A 24,382-nucleotide genomic window follows, 5' to 3' on the forward strand; every position below is an offset into this window, starting at 1 on the left:
GGAAATAGAGTATGGAGAGGAAAATCACAGTTTTTAACATATAGACATCTCATAGACTTACCATTCTTTCACAATTTTATCAGTACCCTGTTTGTGTTTGTTGTTGTTGTTGTTTTTTGAGTTGTCCAATATGATTTGGCTCATAGTACTGATGGCAAAATACCAAGAGGATAATGCAATACTGCACAAACATGTGCTTAAACAGTGTTACATTACAGTGTACAATATCACTGGAACACATACATGCACTGAAATACAGGTTCTGTTTACACAAGGAAACAGTATCTAGTCGGCCTTGAAAAATAAATCAAGAAATCTGAGAGCCTAACTACCAGCTCAGTGCCTGATAGCATTGTATTTCTCATGAAGTAACATTGTATTTCTCATAAAGTATTTCTCATGAAGTAAGGCTGGTAGCATTGTATTTCTCATGTCCTACTGCCTGAACCACAGAATGCCTTGCTCCTGGCTGTGAGATCCTCCAATATGGAATCCTCCCTCAGGACACTGAACAAGACTCGGCATCCAAAGCGACATTGACAGGAGCAGAATTCAGGAGGTGCCTAGTGACGACCCTGGCTAGGTAGTTAGAGGCACTCTTTTTGCCCATGAGGGGAAGATTGTAGAATGGCGTCAGGTCATCTAGATTGTGATCCACTCCCTTCATGTAATCTTGGCGGTAGAGCTCAAAGGCCTCATGCACCATCTTTCCATTATGAGGGGGAAAAAATACAACGAACATCAGACCTTTAACACATCTTTCAAAAGTAGATAGAAATAAAGTCTTTATGAAAAATGACGTACATACACAAAATAACAACCCATAAATAGCATAAATTTCATGTGCTTCACACACAATATGGGAGCATATTGAGACATTTAGTATCACAACCTATCTTAATTAGAGAAGAGAACAACCCAGCTAAAATTGCTGTATCTATATCTTTAATATTTATTAGTGGAAAAATGAGCAAAGAAAATGGGATTCCATCGGGATTTGAACCCGAGACATCCGGATTGCTAGCACGGTGTAATAACTAAACATAGCTCGAAGATACTATATCAATGTTATTAACAAACAAAGCGAAATGTTTTTCTTAAAAATGGATGCCATAATTGAATTCATATAGGGGATGAAAAACAGCTGTAAAGCTGACAGCTATATGTCACTATCTACACAAGTACTTTTTTACAACCATTATTGCAGGACTGCACACTTACCCATTTTTTTTTTTTCTACTGGCCTGACCTGTCTGTCTAACCAGTAGGTACCCAGTTTTTCCATCTTTTACTGGTTTATTCCTGAAAAAGTTACTGGTCTGACAGTGATTTTTACAGGTCCTGGACCGTTGAACCAGTACCAGTGTGCAGCGTTGATTATTGTCATATTCAGGCTTTTTTGCATGATGAGCTAATCACAGCTGCATCTGGTAGCAATATAATGACATCAATTCTGTTTATGTACACAACTAGAATTTCACTCCTTATTTACTGTAAAGGGGGATTAATATGGCCCTCTTGCTCTCTTTGTGACATTCTCACACCAAACACAACTAGCCAGCAGAGGAATTTTATGGATAGGTGGACAGACTTACAGAATCCATGTTGGCTGTGTGCTGAAACTGCAGCTCAGGATTCCTCTCCAGTATGGTGGCCACCACAGACAGGAGCTATGCATACAGGATACACAGATCAAAACATACATAACACAAAGTGGTGAATCAATATGATAGAAAAGGAATATAGATAAGAAGTAGGTATTTTCTTCACACATCAAATGCTACATCAAATGTTGCAGTAGCTTGATAGCAATCAGTATAAACCATAGTCATGAATACATTAGAGATATCACTACATAGGCAAAGAGGGATGATATGATAGTATAAGGTACTTCAGGATAATGACACATTTCTTGCATCAAATCTCACCTCTACCATAAGCTGCCTGTATTCTGGGTGTGCAATGCGGCCAAACATCTCCTCAATGCGGAGGGCAAAGTTGAGGTCAGTTTGGGTCATGTCTGATAGCGTAGGCTGCTGTGGGAGGTAGTAGTTAGCAATGCTCAGACCTGAAGGTGTGCGGCTCAGGATGTTCCACACTAGTCCATCATAAAGATGATATGAAAAACAATGTCATATACACAACTGCATTGATAACAATTATAGTCATGGCAGTAACAGCAGTAATTACAACAGAATTCATACTGGTAGCAGAAGTAATCACACTGACATAAAAAATGATAGCAAAAATGATTATAACAATGATGCCTCCTTATCTGTGGCATCATGATCGTAATGATTATAAAAATGATAATAATGTAACTACTGCAATCATTATCATTGTTTAATATCACATTAACCTGTTGAGGACGGACTGATTTTGCTACAACACGCATTTCCCATAGACACTTGCCTGAGTATACTTGGGATTTGTCCTCAACGGGTTAATGTCAGCCATTATACATAGAATAGAATCAAACTAAAGTTAATTGACATCATGACTGATGCTGCAGCTCAAACGTGAAGAACTTTAGGTTAAAGTGAGTCAAGTGTCTAGACTGTACTGGTGTAACGAAGCAATGCAGCTGTACATACCTTTGTCATAAAACTGTGGAGGAGTCCTATTGAGGGCACCACTGAACTGTCTTCTCTGAAGCCACGTTCGGTTGCTGAGAGTTGTCATCTTGAGCTCCAAGACATGGCTAAGGAGATCTTTGAGGCGTGATGGTGACAGGCTGTGGATCAGCTGCAGGAAAGCAGGGTGAAAAGTATGCACTATCAAAATAACATCATTCCTTTTATAGTAAAAACATATCTTCATTCTTTCCTTCATGTCAAACTGCCATACATACATAGTTAGGAAAATACACACTATTGGTATTGCTATTTAGAGACAGTGCAACATTTTGTGACCAAAAAAAAAAAAAAAAAAGGAACTGAGCTCCACAAAATTATTGGTACAAAGCCAAACACAAAACAATGTCAGACTACTGTATACGCCATATATTTCGCGAGTCTAAATTTTCGCAAATCGAGAATTCCCGATGATTTCGCAAGTGGTTAAATTCACGATCGTGGAGTCCTGTACTGAACGGAGAAATGTACATGCGTACGTCACATCCAGATCGGCATCAGAGTCAATATTTTAGCGTGTCTTTAATTTGGGAATAGCACCTGACTCGCGAAATTCGGGAAAATAAAAAACCTCGCAAAATATTCAGCGTATACAGTATTTTTCTGTTTTCTAGAATGTGATCAAAGAAGGAAATCTCTTGCACGAAAAAAAACCCCAAAACTGAACTTCATACCTGTTTTTTTTTTTGTGTGTGTGTGTGTGTGTTTTTACATACCAAGAAAAATTATGACTTCAAACAGGTATAAACAAGGATTCATCTTAGAAAACCTGCCATTGTCAATGATGTAAGGACTTTAACTTGAAGCCAGTGTATCCCACTCTCCTCTCTCCACTATTCATAATCTATTACTAAGTATAGGGAACAAAGTGTGATTATTTCATAAATAGTGTCCTAGTCATCTCAAGATATAATAAATGGATTAAGGTAATGACTTACTGCTGTCTCTTTCCATGTTATCTCAAGTTCTGATCTCATGGCGTGTAGTAACCACCTAGAAATAAAACATCAATCATTTGTCTCAACACATATTATATTAACCAATGAAAAATGATGCGATACTACTCTTTAAAACATGCATTTTGCATACACTGACATGTACTTTTGTCTTCCTGACATGTGTGCAAGTGTCTGTCTATCTGTTTTCATGTGCCTGCAATTTTTTGCATGTATGTTGGTGGTGTGGTCCAAGAGATACATGTAGTACAATTCTTGAAATAGGCAAAATTTAAATCTGATTTATCATACTTTGTATATACTTTAAATTTATTACCCCGGTATTTAAAAAAAAAATCACATCAATAGATTAAAGAAACTTTTACTTGCAAAGAAATACAAAGTCAGAAATACACAAATTTTCTTTTATATAACATGTGCACCATAACAGTACCTAGAAATATGTGGCAACCATTTGCTAGTGTGAAATCTAAGAGATGATGAGCAGAAAGTAGCAAATTACTTGACTCCACCCTCTTTCACATTTGAGGTTTGAACTCAGAACTTCATGTCTTGCATGAAACACTTGAAGACATTTGGGTTGGTTGAAAAGTGTAAAACTTTCACTCACCCTACTCTTATCTTGAGGACATTGTCAAAGAGCTTGGGTCTGTTTGAGATGAGTTTGCCCAGAGCAATGACCATCTCCTGCTGCATGACGGCCTCCCTGATATCATATGGCTGACAGCGGTCATAGATGATGGTTTTAATCTCCTGTGGATTGTGAGGTCGACTGATGATCTCCTCCTCATGACCAAACACTCCAATGGTGATCTATATTCAGGAGGGTACAAACAAATAGCATGCATTACTCTGCACCTTTTTAATATCACTACTGTCATATGTCTTTTTCCATTTACTAGGTGATCCGAGTATCCTCATGGATCACCTTCTCTTTTTGTACGGATTATTTCTTCTTCTTCTTATTTCTCCTCAAAAGTTGTGTAGAGGTTAGCTCAAAAAGTCCTCTGCCTATCAATTTCAAACTTATACCATATATGTATCATGTCCCGAAGACGACAGATCTAGTTCTTTTTTTTTTCTAAGGGGGGGGGGGGTCTGTATTTTGAAGGCTGGTACGGTACTTAGTTGACATAAAGTGAGAAGAAAAGAAAGTTTGAAACAAATGGAAGTGCACACTGCATGATATATGCATGTAACACAATGAGATAAGGAATACTGTTTTCACACATTTTGAAGCACACAAAAAGTGCGCACACACACACACCACACAAATCATACTTATTTCCATAGAAATTAATAGAAAATTTTCAGGCTTGAAAATTGAACCACTCCTATCAAGTTTTATTTTTCATTGAAGTAATCACACTTCCACAAGTTCTCTACATTTAGAAGTTAGACCTATAGAACTAGTGCCATTGTGAAAACTCGGGCATTTTTGGAATGATAGTAAAATGCATGTCAACAGATAACCACAGCGTCAACTGAAAAGTATATCAACTTTGCACAATAGTACACTCGAGTAATTTATAACAGCACATATTCACAGATCATCATAATTTCGATGACTCTTAAATTTCCTACTGGCCCTTTAAAAGGATAGTTAGAGCAACATGTGAGAAAATATCACATTATGCAATATATATACAGTGCTGGAAATATTCATTTTGAGATAAGTCTTGATGGAAGATCTACATTTACATGTATTAGTGGCTAATGTTGATTTTTAATGTAGCATAGAGGGACTCACAAATTTGCCATTAACTAGCATGGATGTGATGGAAGGAGCCAGGCTGTCAACCACTTTCTGCATGATGCTGGCACAGTACCGCACAGTGGACCAGTCCTTCAAGATGCGAGCCTTCTGGTAGAGGATGTCCAGCCGGTCTCTAATGGTTACTGGTCAAGGTAACCATTACAACAATAGCATGACTCCATTACGATGTACCGTTAAGTCAAATACTCATGAAACCAGTATTTGCATGTAATGGCATTCCTTGTAACAATCCGCTAAGAGGTACAGATACAATAGATAACCAAACCCTGATCCTCCAATGAAAGAAAGATAGGACTAGACAAAGTAAAGACATTGGTCAGGTGTCAATCAAGCCATGTAACATAATAATATCAATTTTTATTTCATACAGATACTATCCATTTATCAAGCGCAAAAACTACTTACATATATTCTTCTGCGTGGCAAAAGCTATCATACTAGTATGACATCATTTCATACCTTATCAATGATTCCAATTAGCAGACATTGCACTGAAATATCTAATCTCATTGCTGTATCACAAGACCTCATATTCATCATTCATTGTATGTACATAACCAGGGGTCGCACTTAACTTTTTTTTTTAACTAGCCAGGCGGACTACTTAGAATCAATTTTGACACTGAAGCAATATTTTGGCTAGCCAGACGGACTAGTTACTTCAGAATTTTATGATTTTTAGCTAGTCCGACATGATTTTGGGTGGCCAATGGCCAGCGGACCATCGCCAATTTCGAACCCTGATAACTTCCCAGCAATCTACACAGAAATAACACCTCAAGCATCCTTCATGGCTGAGGCAAAAAGAGACTCCATCACTACTGACTACACAATTTGACAATAAACAGCCAAATATGTTGTTGGCACTGGCAATTTTTCTTAAGAAGTCTTCGGCAGTAGCAATAATTAATCATTAATCATAAGTTAATCATGAAACAAGTTGTATTCATAATGACAATATGAATATTAGTATTTGACTAAAGGCCAGGATTTACATTACAATGGAAGGAAGCTGACATTTTCTGACATACACTCATAGACATCACTCACCATCATCAATGACAAAGTATGGTCCTTCCTTGTTGCGTAACACCCACAGAATCTCTCCCTGGCTCTGTAGTGATGTTCTCCGTCCAAGCTCCTGGATCACCTCAGAGGTGGACTTTCCTTCAAGACTCTGTGGACAAGTCAAGGGGTTAAGGTTAAGGGTTAATAATTCACTGACATGGGAATTAGTAGTATTGAGTCATTATGTGATAAGCCAAAGAACAAGGGTTTTTCACCAGCTTTTTGAGGAAGTAATATAATAATCCTTAGCATGCTATGATCACAGGTACTTCCATTTGGCAACAGCTTTACATTTTCCAGATGTTAGAGTTGAATCAAACTCTTTCTAGAAAACAACAAACAACAACCAACCAAAAAATCCCACTACAAAACATAAATGTGACATGCATCCTAGCTGTAGACTTCAATCCCAGGTTTAGAATGTTCTCATGAGGGCTGATCATTAAAATCACAATTTTCAGTTTTCCACAGTATGATATTCAAATGTGTGCACAAGCAAGACCATAACCCAACATTTGTAAGACCTACTACTATATACTCCGAATATTTCACAAGGTTTTTATTTTCGCGAATTTCGCGAGTCAGGTGCTATTCACGAAATTAAAGACACGCAAAAATAAAGATTCTGACCCCGATATGAACGTGATGCACAAGCGTACATTTCTCCGTTCAGTATAGTACTCCACAATCGCGAATTTAACCACTCGCGAAATCGTCGGGAAGTCCCGATTTGCAAAAATTTAGATTCGCTAAATATATGGCATAGACAGTGTCATTCATTATTGGACATGGAAGTCCATTGTTATAGTTACCCTTATGTCAATAGCTTCCTCTTCTTTTGGTGACAGTGTTGTGAAAGAGCTTGTCTTCTTCATGGCCTTGAAAGGGAGATGATCCACATTAAGTTCTTCCAGTGGTTTGAAGAGGAGTTTAGCAGCACTGCCATGTGTATATTAAGAAAAAAAAAATGCTGATTAAAAATCTTGGCCCCAAACTATGTGCAGTTTTCATTCATTGTAAGTACAAGTAAAAAGGCATCAGCAAAAAAAAAGAAAAAGATTGGGTTGGAACCAGGTGCATGAATAAACACTTGGAACATATAAGGCTGTTTAGAACCAGTTTCCATGGTGATGAATGACTATGACATCACACTTCAGTACTCAATGCAGTGTAATATAACACCATTTCATGAACAAGGTGTCAGATATGTGACAGTGCCATATACTACAGTGCACTCCCGTTACAACGAACACGATTATAACGAAATTTCGTTATAACGAAGTAAATCTTCTGGTCCCAAAATTATCACTGTAGCTGCTGGTTATTGCTACTGACTCTTATATGCTGTAATGTATGATACCCGGGCACCTTGTGTAATCTTGGGTTGGCTCTTTCTAATCACGCCACTCTTCCGCCGATCCGTCTCCCGATTTCCACTTCCATTCACACTTCATCATCCGATCATCACACACACTGATGCTCTGTACACACTTGCGCTGCTCTGGCACGGTACGGTACTCACAAACTTGCAGCGAATCACAATCAAGTAACTGCTGTGGTATTGTCCACTGTGTTCTTTAATGCATCGTTTCACGTCTGACTCACTATTTCGTACACTTGGACACTTGAGACACGATCGAGCATCAATGAAGGTCAACACGATGAATTCTTCACTGCCTGTCTGTTCTACATCCTTACATGATTACCGAGCAGAAAAGGTGAAAAGGTGGAAAAGCGGTACAAAGTGGGAAAAGCAGAAGAAGCAGGTTGAAAGATTGTGCGCCTCCCCCGGGTCACAATCACAGCATCCCTCACCCGTTTCTGTCAGCCAAGTCCTGTCTTCTCTTTATATGTACTGCCTATTATGCCAGTGAGATATATGCGTTTTCAGATTCGACCACAAGGTGGCGCTATTCCTGTTAAATCTGCAGTAACATTCCGGCCCCTTAATTTTCAACACGCTCGCCGGTGAAAATTACCTCTTTCTGTTTCCTTGAAACCATGGTAACCAACAATATGTAATCAAACGGTATCCCCATTAAACCATGCACATCTGTGCTTAAGAAACTTCACTTAGGTTTCTACACAACACTTCAATGTTCTAATAACAAATTCAAATACGAACAGATGGTTATCTACCATGCATACATTATAGTATGAAACAAACTAGAACAAATTAATAATGTAAAACACATAACCCAATGCTCCTTTGAGTTTGGCACTTTAAACTGTTCTGACTGATGAGCATCCTACTCAACTCAATACAAGGCATGTATTTACTCAAGGCACTTGCACCTCCTGCTGCTCTTTCTACTAGAATCAATCGTCAAATGATTGAAATCACAATTTCTCTGAGTTTAGCTTTTGTGTTTCAGAGCGTGTTTCTATACAATGTACACGACCAACCTTAAATGCACAAATCCTTTGAAACTCAGCTTGTCACTATACAACTAAGAACAATTAATGCAAATGTATGCAATACCAAATAATGAGTATGCCTATAGCATACCAATTTTGTTCAAATACAAAAACTCTCACTATGCATTTGAATCCTCCTTTGGCTTTTTACACTTTCGATTCTCTTCTACCAACACCTGTCAACACCAAATCTACAAACATTATCACCCGATGAACATATTTGCATACACATTCACTATTAATGACATTTATGTACCATGTTGTACCTCAATAATAGCATAAAGCAAACAGCATCAGAACAACAAATCACCACTTGGTTTTGTCTGATTCTGAAACAATGAAATGTACTTTGAGACAGTATACCACTGCTTCTATCTCTCTTGTTCTTTCTGACTTTGTGATCTCACAAAAACCATATTTACTCTGATCTTATACTAGAAAACTGCAACAACTCCCCATAAAATGGGAATACAATGCAATACACTTGCAATTACAAAGTGCACTTTTGTCTTCACACTTTTCCAAAACCATACTACACCAAAGCCAATGGTTTGCATACCAAATTCTATGGTTAACACCTTGACCGATTTGGGAATATTTCTCTTTGTACATCTGTACCAAACCTCTTATATTCCATCTTGAATCTTGAATCAAATTTATGTCTGCACAGCATAACATAAACATATAATATCATACAGTATCATTTGAACTGTTCCATTACCTGTATGTCATAAAGCATTACACCAAATGACTCACACACTGAAGTGAGCATAGATCAAACAAAATATATCCAAAGACGTATTACTTACTGGGCGTCTCTTTGCCAAAAAACTCAAACTTTCAGTTTGCTTCTGAACTGAATATGTTCACTGCTGTAACATAGTGTACATTATGCAATTACTCTTATCTCATATACCACTTTTGGCAAATTATTACTCTGCACCTAAAGAGCAAATTACCACTGGAGCTATATTTTCTTGATGTCATCTCCAAAAAATGCACACATACCTTAACACATCCATATGATGCAGTATCATGAGAGATATCCACTAGTCAAAGAAATATTCTTCTTTTAAGCATCAAAACATGTACCTAGTGGTCAACTGGTGTAGCACTCCTTTTCATAATCACCTTGTGACTCAAAATGCAATACAAATGTGTAACAAATAACACAACTGCCTTTACCTTGTGTTACACACCAGAATTTTCTCTGTTATGAGTGGATCTTTGTATGTCTGACCACTGTTATTTCAGCTTAAACACAACAAATGCAACCATTTACATTCGTACTCTTCATGCAACTGCGGCCATGAAGTCCAATATCGCTTGAAGCTTATACGAGTCAGAGTCTCTGTCTGTATATCTAACATGTCCAATTTTTTCAAGTTCCATATTTGTTGTTTTCACATATGTTCAGTGTGCGTCACACGGTTTGGAGTGTCCTCATCATGCACTTGAGCAAACTACCCGTATGTTGAATGCGAGATGGCACATATCCGGTGATCACAAAATCATGGTGAACTAAAAGTGTGGCGGCGCTTGGCTCGCACCACAGCTACTACACATTTGCTGATACATTTGAAGCAAGCTACCATGTTCACACTATTCCAACGTGCGATTCGCAAATTGTTGTATTGCTGCATAACTGAACCTGCTGCATACACGCTCCATGTAAACGTCATGCTATTCTGCTTGATGCTCCAAAAACATACAGCTGTGGTCCATCTTCCATATCAAATCTATTTGTGGCGGCGCTTGGCTCGCACCACATCATATGCACAAAATAATTCACAAAATACAGGATCCCACAACTAATTACACATCTCCTTCCAGCAAAAGGCACAACTTGCTGATAGGCCGCGTATAAGCACCCAACTTTGTCTTCACTTCTACGCTGCGAACGTAGCCCTCAGCATCTGGTAGTGTGCGCGTCACTCTCCCCAGCAACCAGGTGTTTCGTGGCAATGTCTGGTCCACCAGCAGCACCAAGTTACCAACCTGGAGATTGCGTTGTGGCTCCACCCACTTCTGCCTCTGCTGCAACTGGGGAAGATATTCTTTCGTCCATCTGCGCCAGAACAGATCTGACATGTACTGCACCTGACGCCATCTTCGTCTGGCATACACATCAGTCTCTCGGGTCACCGTTGGTGGTAGTTGTGGTTGTGACTTCATTAGAAGCAGATGGTTTGGAGTTAATGCTTCTAAATCAGTCGGGTCATCTGACACCTTGGTAATGGGCCTCCCATTAATGATGGCTTCTGCTTCGCAAAGGAGCGTCTGCAAACCTTCGTCATCTAGTGTTTGCTGCTTCACAAGGTTAAACAGCAACTCTCTCACTGTGCGTATCTGTCGTTCCCAGACGCCGCCATGATGTGAGCCCCCAGGAGGATTGCAGCTCCACTGTATGTTGTGTTGCAGCAGTGCATCGTTGATCTGTGCTTGATATTCCATGCATCTATCTCTCGTTTTAGTTCTCTTTTTGCTCCAACCAGATTAGTGCCATTGTCAGATCTCATTACTTGCACTGCACCTCTCCGTGCAATGAACCTTCTAATGGCTGCGATGCATGAATCTGTACTGAGACTGTCAGCCTTCTCGATATGCACTGCTCTGACTGCAAGGCATGTGAACATCACACCATATCTTTTCACAACTGAACGTCCTCTCTTCACATCCAGTGGGCCAAAGAAATCGACTCCTACCCTTGTGAATGGAGGATCATCGGGCTTGATTCTGTCAGCTGGTAAGTCTGCCATCTTCTGCTGAAGAACCTTTGCTCGGTTACGTCTGCATTGGATACAGCTCCCCGTTATCTTCCGGACGGCAGAATTTGCACTTGGCATCCAGTAGTTCTGGTGAAGTCGAGCTAGTACATAGTTTCTCCCACTGTGCCCTGACATCTTGTGTATGTGTTCTAAAATCAACTTTGACACATGACTCTTCTTAGGGAGAATTACAGGATGTTTCACATTCATGGGAAGTGAACCTCGACTCAGCCTTCCTCCAACTCTCAGCAGGCCCTCATCCAGCTCTGGGTCAAGTCTATAGATAGGACTTGCTCTTTTCACCCTTGTTTTCCGTTCTCCTTTACTTGCTGTTTGAATTGAGCCTTCGTTCTGTAGTCCCTCAATTTCACATGGGAATGCTTCACTCTGGGCAAAACCCACAATCTTTGCTTCTGCAGCTTGCATTTCCTGAAGTGTCAGTCTCCCTTTCAGGGATTCATCTTGAGAAGTGGTCTGCTCCTTCTTCTGACTCATCCATTTCACAAATCGCCTCAACCAGCACACTGCCCTTTTCAGTCTCATCCAGTCTGAGTAGTGATGGATAAGTTTGCTTGTGGGATTTGAAGTTTCCTCTTTGGTCACTTCCGTGGCAAGGCATGTTTTCTTCAATTCCAATTCAACATGCAGATTGCTTGGCGAGACTTCACTTCTTGTCAGCCACTCCTCATCTGGTGTTTGAAGGAACTCTGGGCCTTCCTCCCAGACATCTGACTGCAGAAACTTATCCGCTTCGATTCCTCTTGAACACATGTCGGCAGGATTAAGTGAAGACTCCACATACCTCCACTGGTTTGGTTTGGATCCATCTCGAATCACTGCCACCCTGTTCGCTACGAATGTCTTGAATCGTGACGTGTCGTTATTTATGTAGCCAAGAACAGTCATACTGTCAGTCCAGAAGAAGGTCTCATCTACCAAGATGTCGAGCTCTTGCTTAATCATGTGGTCAACCCTGACCGCTACAGTTGCTGCTGTCAATTCCATTCTAGGAATAGACACCTCCTTCAGTGGTGCAACTCTAGCTTTGCTCGTCACAAACTTCATCTGTACTCTTTCTGCATTTTTCCATCGCAGATATGTGACGCTGCCATAGCCTTTTTCACTGGCATCACAGAAATGATGCAGGGTGACTGAATCTGGCTCAAAATCTGGCGGTTTCAAGCATCTTGCCATCTTGAACTCCATCAGCCTTGGTAGTTCTGTCTTCCAGGTGTGCCATTTCCTCAGCAAGTCCGGTGGAATCTTGGCGTCCCAGCCCAACCGAGATCTACATAGCACTTGGAGCAACTGTTTGGCTGGCAACACCACTGGTGCTACACATCCTATGGGATCATACACAGAGCTCACAGTGGATAAAATCCCTCTTCTTGTCTCAGGTTTGTCCTTCAGATTGATCGTCACACCCAGCGTATCTTCATTTGTAGACCACACGATACCCAGTGCCTTCTCGGTGATCTCATTCTTGACATCTAAGCTCAAGTCTCGTACACTCTTTGCTCTTTCCTCCACTGGGATCTTGGCTAGCACCTCTGGCTCATTGCATAGCCACTTCATCAGACGAAATCCCCTTCCTCTGCAGATCTCTGTCAAGTCTGACACCAATTTCTCAGCCTCCTGTACACTCTGCGTTGAGCACAAACAGTCATCGACGTAGAAGTTTCGGTGCACAGTACGAATGACCTCATCTGAGAAGCTACCTGTCTGGTCCTGTGCTGCTCTTTTCAAGGCAAAGTTGGCACATGATGGTGATGATACAGCACCGAAGACGTGTACCTTCATTCTGTGCTCTGTCAAAGGTCGCTCGATGTCGCCGTTCTCCCACCACAGAAATCTCAACATGTCTCTGTCTCTTTTAGGTACACGGATCTGTGAGAACATGCCCTCTATGTCTGCTTGCATTGCCACTCTGTCTTGACGAAACCTGGTCAATACTCCAAACAACTTGTTTGTAAGATCCGGCCCCTGTAGCAGCTCCCTATTGAGAGAGAAGTCTCCATACTCAGCTGAGCAATCAAAGACGACCCGCAGCTTCCCTTTTTGAGGATGTACCACACCATGATGGGGGAGATACCACACTCTTCCATCAGTTCTTTGTATTTCTTCCTCAGGTATTTTCTCCATGTACTCTTTCTTCATCATGGAGTCTACAAAGTCAGTGTATTCCCTTTTGAAGTCTGCTTGTCGTTCAAACCTTCTCTTCAAATGGCCTGCTCGCTGCATTGCTTGAAGTTTGTTATTTGGCAACTTCACATCATCTCTACGGAAGGGAAGAGCTATTTCATAATGTCCATCTTCCAGCTTCATCGACTGCTCTACCTTCTTGATGAAGATCAAGTCTTCCTGTGACTTTTCTTCCTTGTCGTCAATGATCCTTTCATTGAAATCTTGATTGAACAGCCTTTCAAACTGCTGGTCAATGTCGGCCTTAGCCTTCACTCTGTGAGACTGGATTTTGTTTCCTTTAGCTCCATCCCTTGATACACCGTACACCAGCCATCCAAGAACTGTTCTGCATGCAAAGGGCCCATTTGGAACTTCACTGCTTATCACCTCTACTGGCTCCATTGCCCTCGGAACATTGCTTCCTATTAGCAATCCCACATGCGCCTCTTCTGCTAAGGAAGGCATTTCGATATTCTGCAGATAGCGCCATTTCTGCACATCCTCTTGCCTAGGAATGTCTTCCTTGTCTACTGGTATGTACTGTTGTGAGTAAACTTCTGGCAGTCGTATGATGTTGTGTCCCTGCACATCCATAACCTCTAAGTCTCTCAACACTTGGCTGGTCGTAATCTTTTCGTCTGTCATGGTAGACATGTGGAGGTTGATCGTCTTGCCTTGCACATTCAACGTTGTTGCCAGCTTTTCTGTGCAGAAGACCGCGTTACTGCCAGAGTCGATGAACGCATATGTCTCTGTGCACACACCTGTCCTTTGTGAGCGTACTCTGACAGGCACAATGCCTGGCAAGGTGTCATTTCCTGGTGAACTTGTGTTTAAGCTGCACTTAATTGTGTTTGATGCCACCGCTTGATTTTTGTTCTCACTATTCTGTTGTGGCTGCTGCGTAATAGTGGCAGAAGCCTCTGGTTCTATAGCTTGCTGCTGAGTGCCAGCCGAGTTGTTCTCCCTTTTAGGTTGATCCACCTTAAACTCCCTATGCAGCAGTGTTGGGTGTAGTTTGCTACAAATGCTGCACTTCAATCTCCTCTTGCAATTTCTTGCAAAGTGGGCAGCACCTTGAAGACAGCTGAAGCACAGACCTTCTTTTTTGCAAAATGACAGGCGGTCTTCATATGGCTTGGATGCGAGCACTGTGCAATCAGCCAGAGTATGTGTCCCTCTGCTGCAGAACAAACACACTTCCTTCTTGCTCTCTGCTTTTGCTGCAGGCATCGCCGATGTGCTGAAACTTGATTTGCCTGCACTTGTAGACACCTTGCCTGTGCCTACGAATTTTGCTGGTGGTTTAGCCTGGTACTTCAGATTCCCATACACCGGATTCGTTGCAATCCTTGCTTGCTTGGCAATGAATGACACCACATCATCGAAGGTTATGTTGCCTTGCTTCTCCTCTTGGATGTCATCCGCTCGATTTCTCCATTTATCCCTCAGCTTGTATGGGAGCTTTCCAATGATCAGCCTTATGTTGTGAGAGTGGTTGACCTCTGACTCCATGTTGAGGTCCCTTGCAAGATTGTGCAGCTCGGTTACGAAAATCGAGAAGCGATGGAGTTCTTCTCCATCTTCTGGTTTGATGTCAGGCCATTGCACTGCTTTCATCATCATTGTCTCTACGATGAGCTGCCTATTGCCAAATTTCCTTCGTAGCAAATCTTTTGCCTTTCTGTAGGCCACAGTCTGGTCTTGGCCGTACATGCAGCTTTTCACGATGGCATTGGCTTCCCCCAATGTGTATTGGTCCAAATAATACAGCCGATCAGAGTCACTGTAAGTCTTAGCTTCGATGGTATGTTCGAATGCTCGCATGAAGGAGTGGTAATGTAGAGGGTCCCCTGTGAATGGTTTCACCTGCTTTTGTGGCAGAGAGGCCTTCATGTTTTGCTCAACGAGCATCCTCATCAGCTGATTCTGTTGCTGTAGAAATGACAACATTGCTGCATTTTCCATTCCTGCAGCACTAGCTGGTGCTGACATTTCCTCACGTGCGTTTCCATTTGCATGCATATTAGGCGGCTGCATTCTTGAAAAGCCTGTATCTAAGCTCTCTGGTGTCCTGAGTGGACTCGATGGTTGAGGCATGTATGGGTCTTGATGATACATTGGATAGTCATCCGACGTCTGCTCATCCATCTTCACAAATGGCTGTCTAAAGTCACTGTACTCCCAAATAAGCAAACGTGAACTAAACCTCGAAACTTGCTGTGCTGTCTTCCAGCCTGTTTCACTTTTAGTCCTGGTACTGCTTCTACAAGTCTTATCCAAAACTTGTTTAATCCTGGCCTTGCATTTACACTGTAATGTTTGCAAGTAATGTCCTTCAAAGATTTCTGTAGTCCTGGCCTTGCTTGAAATATCATCCAAGACTATGCTGCTTTGGTCCTCCAACTCCTTTCAATACCTAGATCTATTCGCTAATATAGTCTTGGCCTTTTACCTGCAGATCTGTTCCAAGAGTTCTTAACTTTAGTACTTAGTCCTGGCCTTAGTTGAAGATCATCTGTTCCACGACTATCCTCAGTAGAGTCCTGGCCTTGTGTTTACTTAGATCTGTTCCAAGACTCCTTCGCTTTAGTACTTAGTGGTTTCTATTCCTGGCCCTACTTGCAGATCTGTTCCACGACTATAATCAGTAAAGTCCTGGCCTTGTGTTTTAATACTCAGATCTGTTCCAAGACTCCTTCACTTTAGCATTTAGTCATGGCCTGTATACTTGCAGATCTGTCCCAAGACTCCTGCTCTTAAAGTACTTAGTGGTTTCTAGTCCTGGTCCTACTTACAGATCTGTTCCACGACTATACTCAGAAGAGTCCTGGCCTTGTCTTTACTCAGATCTGTTCCAAGACTCCTTCACTTTAGCATTTAGTCCTGGCCTGTATAGAAACCACTTGCGGATCTGTTCCAAGACTCATTGTACTTAAGTACTTAGATCTAGTCCTGGCCTTAAGTACTAGCAGTAGCAGATCTGTTCCAAGACTCCTTCGTAGAGACTAACGTTAGAGTACTTAGTCCTGGCCTTTCTTGCAGATCCGTTCCAAGACTCCTTCACTTTAATACTTAGTCCTGGCCTTCATTCCAGATCTGTTCCAAGACACTGTCACTTTAACGTTAGTACCGATTGCAGGTACTAGACTAGTCCTGGTCTTACATTGAAAGAGTTAGACTTTCTTTCCTTTCATCATTCATATTCCAAGACTAAATCTAGTTCTAGATGTCTAACTAGCCATACTTGTACTTGGTAGGACTGGTTTAATTACTTCACTGTATCCACTGAAGTCGACTCTGTTCCAGTTCATGTTGAGACTCACTGTTTCCACCCAATCAGTTCTGTCACTACACAGTCTCATTCTCCAAACGAGGCAATCTTTCAACTGTAATGTAGCTGCTGGTTATTGCTACTGACTCTTATATGCTGTAATGTATGATACCCGGGCACCTTGTGTAATCTTGGGTTGGCTCTTTCTAATCACGCCACTCTTCCGCCGATCCGTCTCCCGATTTCCACTTCCATTCACACTTCATCATCCGATCATCACACACACTGATGCTCTGTACACACTTGCGCTGCTCTGGCACGGTACGGTACTCACAAACTTGCAGCGAATCACAATCAAGTAACTGCTGTGGTATTGTCCACTGTGTTCTTTAATGCATCGTTTCACGTCTGACTCACTATTTCGTACACTTGGACACTTGAGACACGATCGAGCATCAATGAAGGTCAACACGATGAATTCTTCACTGCCTGTCTGTTCTACATCCTTACATGATTACCGAGCAGAAAAGGTGAAAAGGTGGAAAAGCGGTACAAAGTGGGAAAAGCAGAAGAAGCAGGTTGAAAGATTGTGCGCCTCCCCCGGGTCACAATCACAGCATCCCTCACCCGTTTCTGTCAGCCAAGTCCTGTCTTCTCTTTATATGTACTGCCTATTATGCCAGTGAGATATATGCGTTTTCAGATTCGACCACAAGGTGGCGCTATTCCTGTTAAATCTGCAGTAACAATCACCATTAAAGTCTATGGTATAAAATTCGCTTATAACGAACTTGGATATAGCGAAATTTCCGTTATAACGAAGTCTTTTCCGAGCGCCACAGACAAAGAAAAGCAAAAGAAATGTGCTCCGTTATAACGAAATGCGAATTGCTTTCGAAAATATGTAGCGGAACAAGCATTTATAGCGTCTCTGCATGGGTGGACGCTTCACACCACTGTGTGTTCGCTCCTTGTGTCACGCACAGTTTCTTCGGGGAACTTGCGTTTATCATTGTAATACAGTTATCCCATCACTTTCACATAGCTTTGCAGTGTATGATGAGTTTTCAGCAAACAGAATATGATATATATATATACGTAGTTTCCTTGTTTTCGTTATATATCGTATTTGTTTGGTTATAACGAAATTTCGTTATAACGAAAGAAAACTGCCGGTCCCGAGCATTTCGTTATAACGGGAGTGCACTGTAGTAAGTGCTCAATACTAATACTGTATCAGTCTCATCATAATGACAATCCACGTACAGTATAAGTACTCTCAAAGGTGAGATGATACAGTCAATATTATGCGAATTTATCTAGGTGATGTCTTTACTCACCTGCCTTCTGGCATCTGGAAGTCTAGATGTTCCACAGAAGATGAGGCAAGGAGAGTCTGAAGCCTGTCCACTCGTACTCGGATTCCATGGCAGGAGCCACGTTTGAAGGAGGCTAACATCTCTAGCATGGCTGTACACTCAGGCCCACTGCAACCATTATCACAAATATAAACAATAGGTTCATACTATCCTACTTTGATATTAGACTGGAAATGAGTGATATTTTGCACACACACAGTTTTTCACTCATGCTCTATTAATATCACACACTATAATGACCACTTAGAAAGATATCTACAAATTCAAAAAAGATTTTACCCATTGAGGACGGACTGATTTTGCTACAACACACATTTCCCATAGACACCTGCCCGCGCATACTCGGGTCTCGTCCTCAACGAGTTCAAAAACTTTGGTCCTGTCAGTGCTCACATTCAATTTGCTTCCTTTCAAGGTATGATGAAATAATATCACTGTGAGTGTACACACAACCCTGTAATGTTGCTACAGTGAGATTGTCATTGTCAATGTTGTGCTTGGGATTATTTGACTAACAGTCATGTATTGCAGCACAGATCACCTTGTAACTGTAATTTGAAGCTCAAAAACCTTAAATCTTCATAACATATGAATGACCTTATAATACACTAGAGTACTAATCACATTAGAATCAAGGCATCTTCTCTTCTGTTTTCTTATTTACAGTTACAGAAACATATTTGAACATCATATCGTCTGTTGAGAATGAGAAGGGTGTTAAGTGGTCTTGAACACTATGGGTTTTGTGGCAACTTAACGCCCTTATCATTCTCAACCGACGATATAATGAAGCATGTGAGATTGGCTGGTAGTTGTCAAGACAGAGTTCCTTCCTGCTCACCTAAAATGCTCTTCTCTGATGACGACACAGACTGTCGGTCTCCCTACAAACTTCCAAGACTTCCTCACAAAGGCTACTAGGTTCTGTGGGGTGAGAGATGACATTCAACAAAAATATAGCCTTTTAAATCACTTTCATGGCAGGAGGGCCATACTTGAAAGAACTGCGTAGAGATTAGATAATAGTAATGAGGCAGTAAGATAGATGATATGTATCTGTATAATATATTCTCAAAGACTCATTATCTCATCAATTCTCCCATTTCACAATTCATGCGCCACCAACATCCATATCACGAGAGGCATATTTTCTAATATTTCTCATGGTTAACAACAAAGAGGTTTTACACTACAGGCACTAAGGTATATCGCAGTAATGGAGTACCGGTACTGTTACTGTACATCTACAACAGCTCTTTTCAAGATGGCAGATGCAGCAAGCGAATTTTGTGGAATGTACGTCAACCAACTGAAGAAATATCTAACTAACTGTGGTATTATAAGTACACAGAAAAAGAAGGATGAGTTCATAGAACTAGCATGAACTGCATTTCTAGATTTATCTGGCCTAGCTAGATAGCATTCATTGAGGCATTGTTGGCCCATCTCCCAGAAAGCAACACACTAAATCAACTGTTGCAATTGAACCAAATGAAGGCAAATAGATTGCAAAATACAAGTGAATCTGTACACAGCTAAAATTCTGCATATTCAATTCTTAGAATTAAAATAAGACCTCTGTTGGCATTGGTAGATGTGTATACTGTTCATGTGAGGCCTAACCAGGACATGCTAGCGCTATGTCACTTTGGTTGTGACCAAACACACTGGATGGACACCCAATAAATCACACAAGACAACTGTGACATAGACTATCTTGTCCTCTAGCCTACCTTGATGTCATCTACCAAGAAAGACAGATCCTGGTACATGTAGAAATCCATCAGATCAAATTGAAGTGGATAACAGATGACAGTTCGGCCAAGGAGGCGATATATCTTGGATGTCCCGATGATACCAATGGGTCGATTTGGTCGACCAGTCAGACCAAGTTTCTCATTCTGCCCTAGGAAGGTCAGGGCCTACAGTAAAAATACACATTGCAGGAAATAAGTCAATTTCAGCACATAATAGCCGCACATTTTCATTCCACAAGATATTACAACACGTGCAGATTTAGCTAATAATGTAATATATCTCTTACATTTAAAAAAAAAAAAAATCAATGAACTATACTCATCTGGAAAAGAGAGGTTCCCAACGTGCTATGAGGAGAATCCACGGCATTTATTTTTTATTTTTTTATTTTCTTTTAGATATGTGTTTTGAGGCTTTGGCATTTGAAATCTTTTTTGGAGGTTTTGTTATTACCATATGAAATCTTATTCACAGTAAAAAAAAAATCTAATCTTTTTTGTTCATTTTTTATAAACATCAGTACACCTTGGGGGCATTTCATGAAGCGTTTTAGTCAGATATTTTTCTGACAAGCTGTTATAAGCTACCAAAATCCTTGCATCTGATTGGCCAAGAGCAAATTTGTCCGACCAATATGTCAGACAAAACACTTCATGAAATGCCCCTCAGGACTCCAATTGGGGAAAACAGAACCAACATCTATAACTGGGAATTGTACTTTTGATATTCAAGGTTTATATATCCAACAGAAACACTGAATGATCACTAGCTAAAGCTACAGTAATACCCTTGTACATATTCCACCATTGTACTACCTTTATCAACTCTGCTGGCGGCCATATCTGGATGGGTTCAATCTGAGTCGGGGTCTGTGATTGAATGCCATAGGTTGCTAGGGTAGTCTGCAGTCTGGTGCTCTCTGCTATGAAAGCCATTTGGACTGTCATATCCTTTGTCATTGTCTGTATTCATGGCAAAGAAAAGAAGTATCTTCAGCTTTTTATTTCATTCATGATATCAATATACAAACATCAAAACTTATTGAATTTCCATTAAGCATGTAAAAACAAGACAGAAGACCAATAAATTGTAACATAAGGAATATACTCTGTCTTCATAATTCTTTGACACAAATTGAAGCGGTCTAATATGATAAACATGTTTGGAAGTTCTTTGTATTTTCAAACATTTACAATGCATTAAATATGATTACAGAACTACTGTTACTTTTTAATGATCCTTTCTAAATTTGTCACTGCTCAGGAATAGAAATTACACAGGACTAATGCATGGCAAGTCAATTTTTTCTCACCTCAAATGCAGAGTGTCTGGTGTTATGCTTGTACCTCTTGCAGAGGGCTGAACCAAGAAAGCGAGCCTCAGGGTCAACTTCATTGATTGTGATGAGGCCATCCACTGCAATGCATATAAAATGAAACTAAACACAATCAATATGGGTTGTCACTGCTAGGCTAATGATGTAATGATACATAAGGTATGTTGATGTCTTCACTGCAATCTATAACATTCGTCACAGTGATAGTCATTTAGAAGAGAGTAGCAGTCCCTTGCTAGTGTTTGCCCCAGCCAAAAGAGTACTTTGTGCAATTATTTAATCTCAAGCATAAGTTATAATATGACCATGAATTCTGTTGCTGATAGATATACAAATTATGTCCTTTTTACTGCACTGCCCGATCTCCTGCTCGAGTATCTTATCATGCTTGCAAGAGAACAATACTTTGTAGGCCAGCAATCCTGCTATATATTCTATTTATTTATATGAAATCAGAGGCATTGCTTTAAGGTCCTGCTAGTAGCCACTGTATATGTATCTTTCAACTACTACGGTAATACCACAAACATTCACGGTATGAAACTTTTGCGAATTGGAGACGATGGCCTCTTCCGTGGCATGAAACTTGTGTGAATTCCCGACCATGATGGTGTACAACATTCCACTGGCATTCAATGCATTTTGTAGACAAAAACTTTTGTGGGAATTCTACTTTTGCAAATCTTAGCGCCTCTTGAAATTCACAGAAATTTCATGCACCTGAAAATGTCTGGTTTACAGCATTTGTGACAGCCATACACACACTGCATGGTAAAATTCATGTTGGGATTATACTCACTCATGAGACATGTCAGGATGTACATGGACTGCCCCCATAGGAAGACATTATTCCCTTCTCCCTCAGAGCTAGCAAGCCTTGACTGACTGCCTGGATGACGTCTCTCACTCTCTATGCAGCCATTTGGTACGTAGTAGTACTTGGGAACTATCTTTCCTGACATGTTGAAGAAATTGTAATAGAACAACAGGATTTAGGACAGTCAGGCACACAGATGGCAAGCCAAAAGTATAATGCCTCCAGCACCCTTTGGGGCCAAGGCATAAGTATACCTGTGTTACCATACTCAGATGCCAATATGAAATGTTATCATCATTTAGAAAGTATTCATAGCAATATATCATTATTGTTATTTTTTTCGAACAATACATACAATTGTTTTCTGTAAAAAACAGGCAAACATTTAACAAAGAATATGCAGTATGCTAATTTGCTTGAAAACAAGCCTCTAATTGATTGACTACATATACTTCACTGGTTTCAGCAAGTGTCTGAAAACAAAATACCACTGATGATAGAATCAATCATACATCAACACAGATGCAGTAGAAATGTACAAGTAGAGAATGAAGATGTGTGTCTCAGAGCAGAGAGATATGATTTACTTGAGAAGAGGTTTGCCTACAGCATACACATCTCCTAACAGATACTGGTAAAAAATGACACATTTCTGTGTGACTCATGCAAAGACTGATGACAGTATCTATGCCATCCAACATTTCAGTCAAATTAAAGTCACACCACTAAAAGGCTGTAAACTTTAAGATTCTCTGGCCTACCATATTTGGTCTGCTTGAGAAGTGGCTGGAGAAGATTGTGGTACTCCTCTACTTGACTGCTTTTGTTCTTAGCCAGACCATCCAGCATCATGAAGATGAAAAAGAGGGGCCACTGGGACTCAATGGTGTCATACATCTGGAGTGGATATTACAATGGGACGGGAAATTCATACAGATACATGCTTGCCAATTATTCCAATTTAATATGAACTGTTGTGATTTTTTGAATACCAGTACCAACATTTAATCAGATTTTAAAATATATATTCCATATGCATTCCGGCATTTTGCCGTTATAGCAGCAAATGGTAAACACATGAAATAAAAAAAGGATATATAATATGGAGAGCTATGAGAAGGGTCTTGCCCCATAGGAAGACCGCATCTTCATTTCAAGGACATGTGCATACACAACATGAAGATAGCTGACATCAACAACAACACTAGGAAGGTTCAGCTGACAAAAACCAGCTGTGCAAAGGTACTGTTAGAGAGGATGTCAAGCAGGCTAAAGCTGCAAGAAATGATCAGCAAGCTGAGGAGAGAGCCAGGAGGAAGACAAAGGCAGCCTATACCTCAGCACCAACTGACTTCAGCTGCTCAAGTGCTTCTGAGATTGTCACTCAAGGCGATGCAAATCCATTGCCTGTGCAGCACTGTCATCTCTCAAGATGAATGGATGACAACAACAATGACAATGGTCTTTGGCAGCTCAGATTGTGCCCCATGCACATTACTTCTGAAATTCTCTCTCAAAAAAGTGTTCAGATTTCTGGCAGGTATGCTGATAATGCTTAGTACAGTAAGGTTCTGGTTTTCAACTTCAAAAATGGAGAAATTGTGCTATTCATGAATAATTAAATCATTTTAACAGAATGCAAAACAATAATATACTTTAGTAGAAGTAAGTATTTCCTTCCTAAAGAATAAACAGCACACAGTTTTGCTAAAGATAATATAAAGTTTTGGTACCTCAAAAGTTTCCCTGAATTTCCTTGTCTTAGTTTGTGTTTCAGGTTTAAGTACCTTTCATATAACTAACACTGTGAGACTTACTCGCCCCAAAGTGCTCTCATGTCTTAGTAATCATGCAATAATGGTTTCGTACCAGAGCCGCTGCCGTTCGACGGCATGCGACCAGCAGCATGCAGCCCCATACAAAACACGTGTACGCATAGCTAACTGCGACCAGCAGCCCCATACTCATAGCATAATGGGGCTTCGCATTGTAGCAATCAGGGTCATGACAGATT

The 24,382-nt window shown here is 40.6% G+C and overlaps 2 protein-coding genes across 2 annotated transcripts in view; both read right to left on the minus strand.

Moving 5' to 3' along the window:
* Positions 1-24,382, minus strand: part of LOC139742036 (cytochrome c oxidase assembly factor 1 homolog) — a 425,467-nt gene that overhangs the window by 352,715 nt on the left and 48,370 nt on the right. The window lies entirely within an intron of this gene.
* Positions 228-24,382, minus strand: part of LOC139742056 (phosphorylase b kinase regulatory subunit beta-like) — a 41,232-nt gene continuing 17,077 nt past the window's right edge. Inside the window, exons 8-23 of the mRNA XM_071652616.1 lie at positions 23,130-23,265; positions 22,351-22,506; positions 21,528-21,631; positions 21,031-21,177; positions 20,191-20,379; positions 19,299-19,381; positions 18,419-18,565; positions 7,247-7,373; positions 6,417-6,543; positions 5,340-5,488; positions 4,200-4,402; positions 3,572-3,626; positions 2,595-2,745; positions 1,929-2,098; positions 1,596-1,670; positions 228-706 (exon numbers count right to left, since the gene is read on the minus strand). Coding sequence (XP_071508717.1) covers positions 500-706; positions 1,596-1,670; positions 1,929-2,098; positions 2,595-2,745; positions 3,572-3,626; positions 4,200-4,402; positions 5,340-5,488; positions 6,417-6,543; positions 7,247-7,373; positions 18,419-18,565; positions 19,299-19,381; positions 20,191-20,379; positions 21,031-21,177; positions 21,528-21,631; positions 22,351-22,506; positions 23,130-23,265 — 2,226 coding nt within the window. The 3' untranslated portion in view covers positions 228-499. The remainder of the gene's footprint in view (positions 707-1,595; positions 1,671-1,928; positions 2,099-2,594; positions 2,746-3,571; positions 3,627-4,199; positions 4,403-5,339; positions 5,489-6,416; positions 6,544-7,246; positions 7,374-18,418; positions 18,566-19,298; positions 19,382-20,190; positions 20,380-21,030; positions 21,178-21,527; positions 21,632-22,350; positions 22,507-23,129; positions 23,266-24,382) is intronic.

The sequence above is a fragment of the Diadema antillarum genome, unplaced genomic scaffold, assembly GCF_040938485.1.
Source record: "Diadema antillarum isolate AM-2024a unplaced genomic scaffold, OU_Dant_1.0 seq00000975_RagTag, whole genome shotgun sequence".
NCBI lineage: Eukaryota > Metazoa > Echinodermata > Echinoidea > Diadematoida > Diadematidae > Diadema > Diadema antillarum.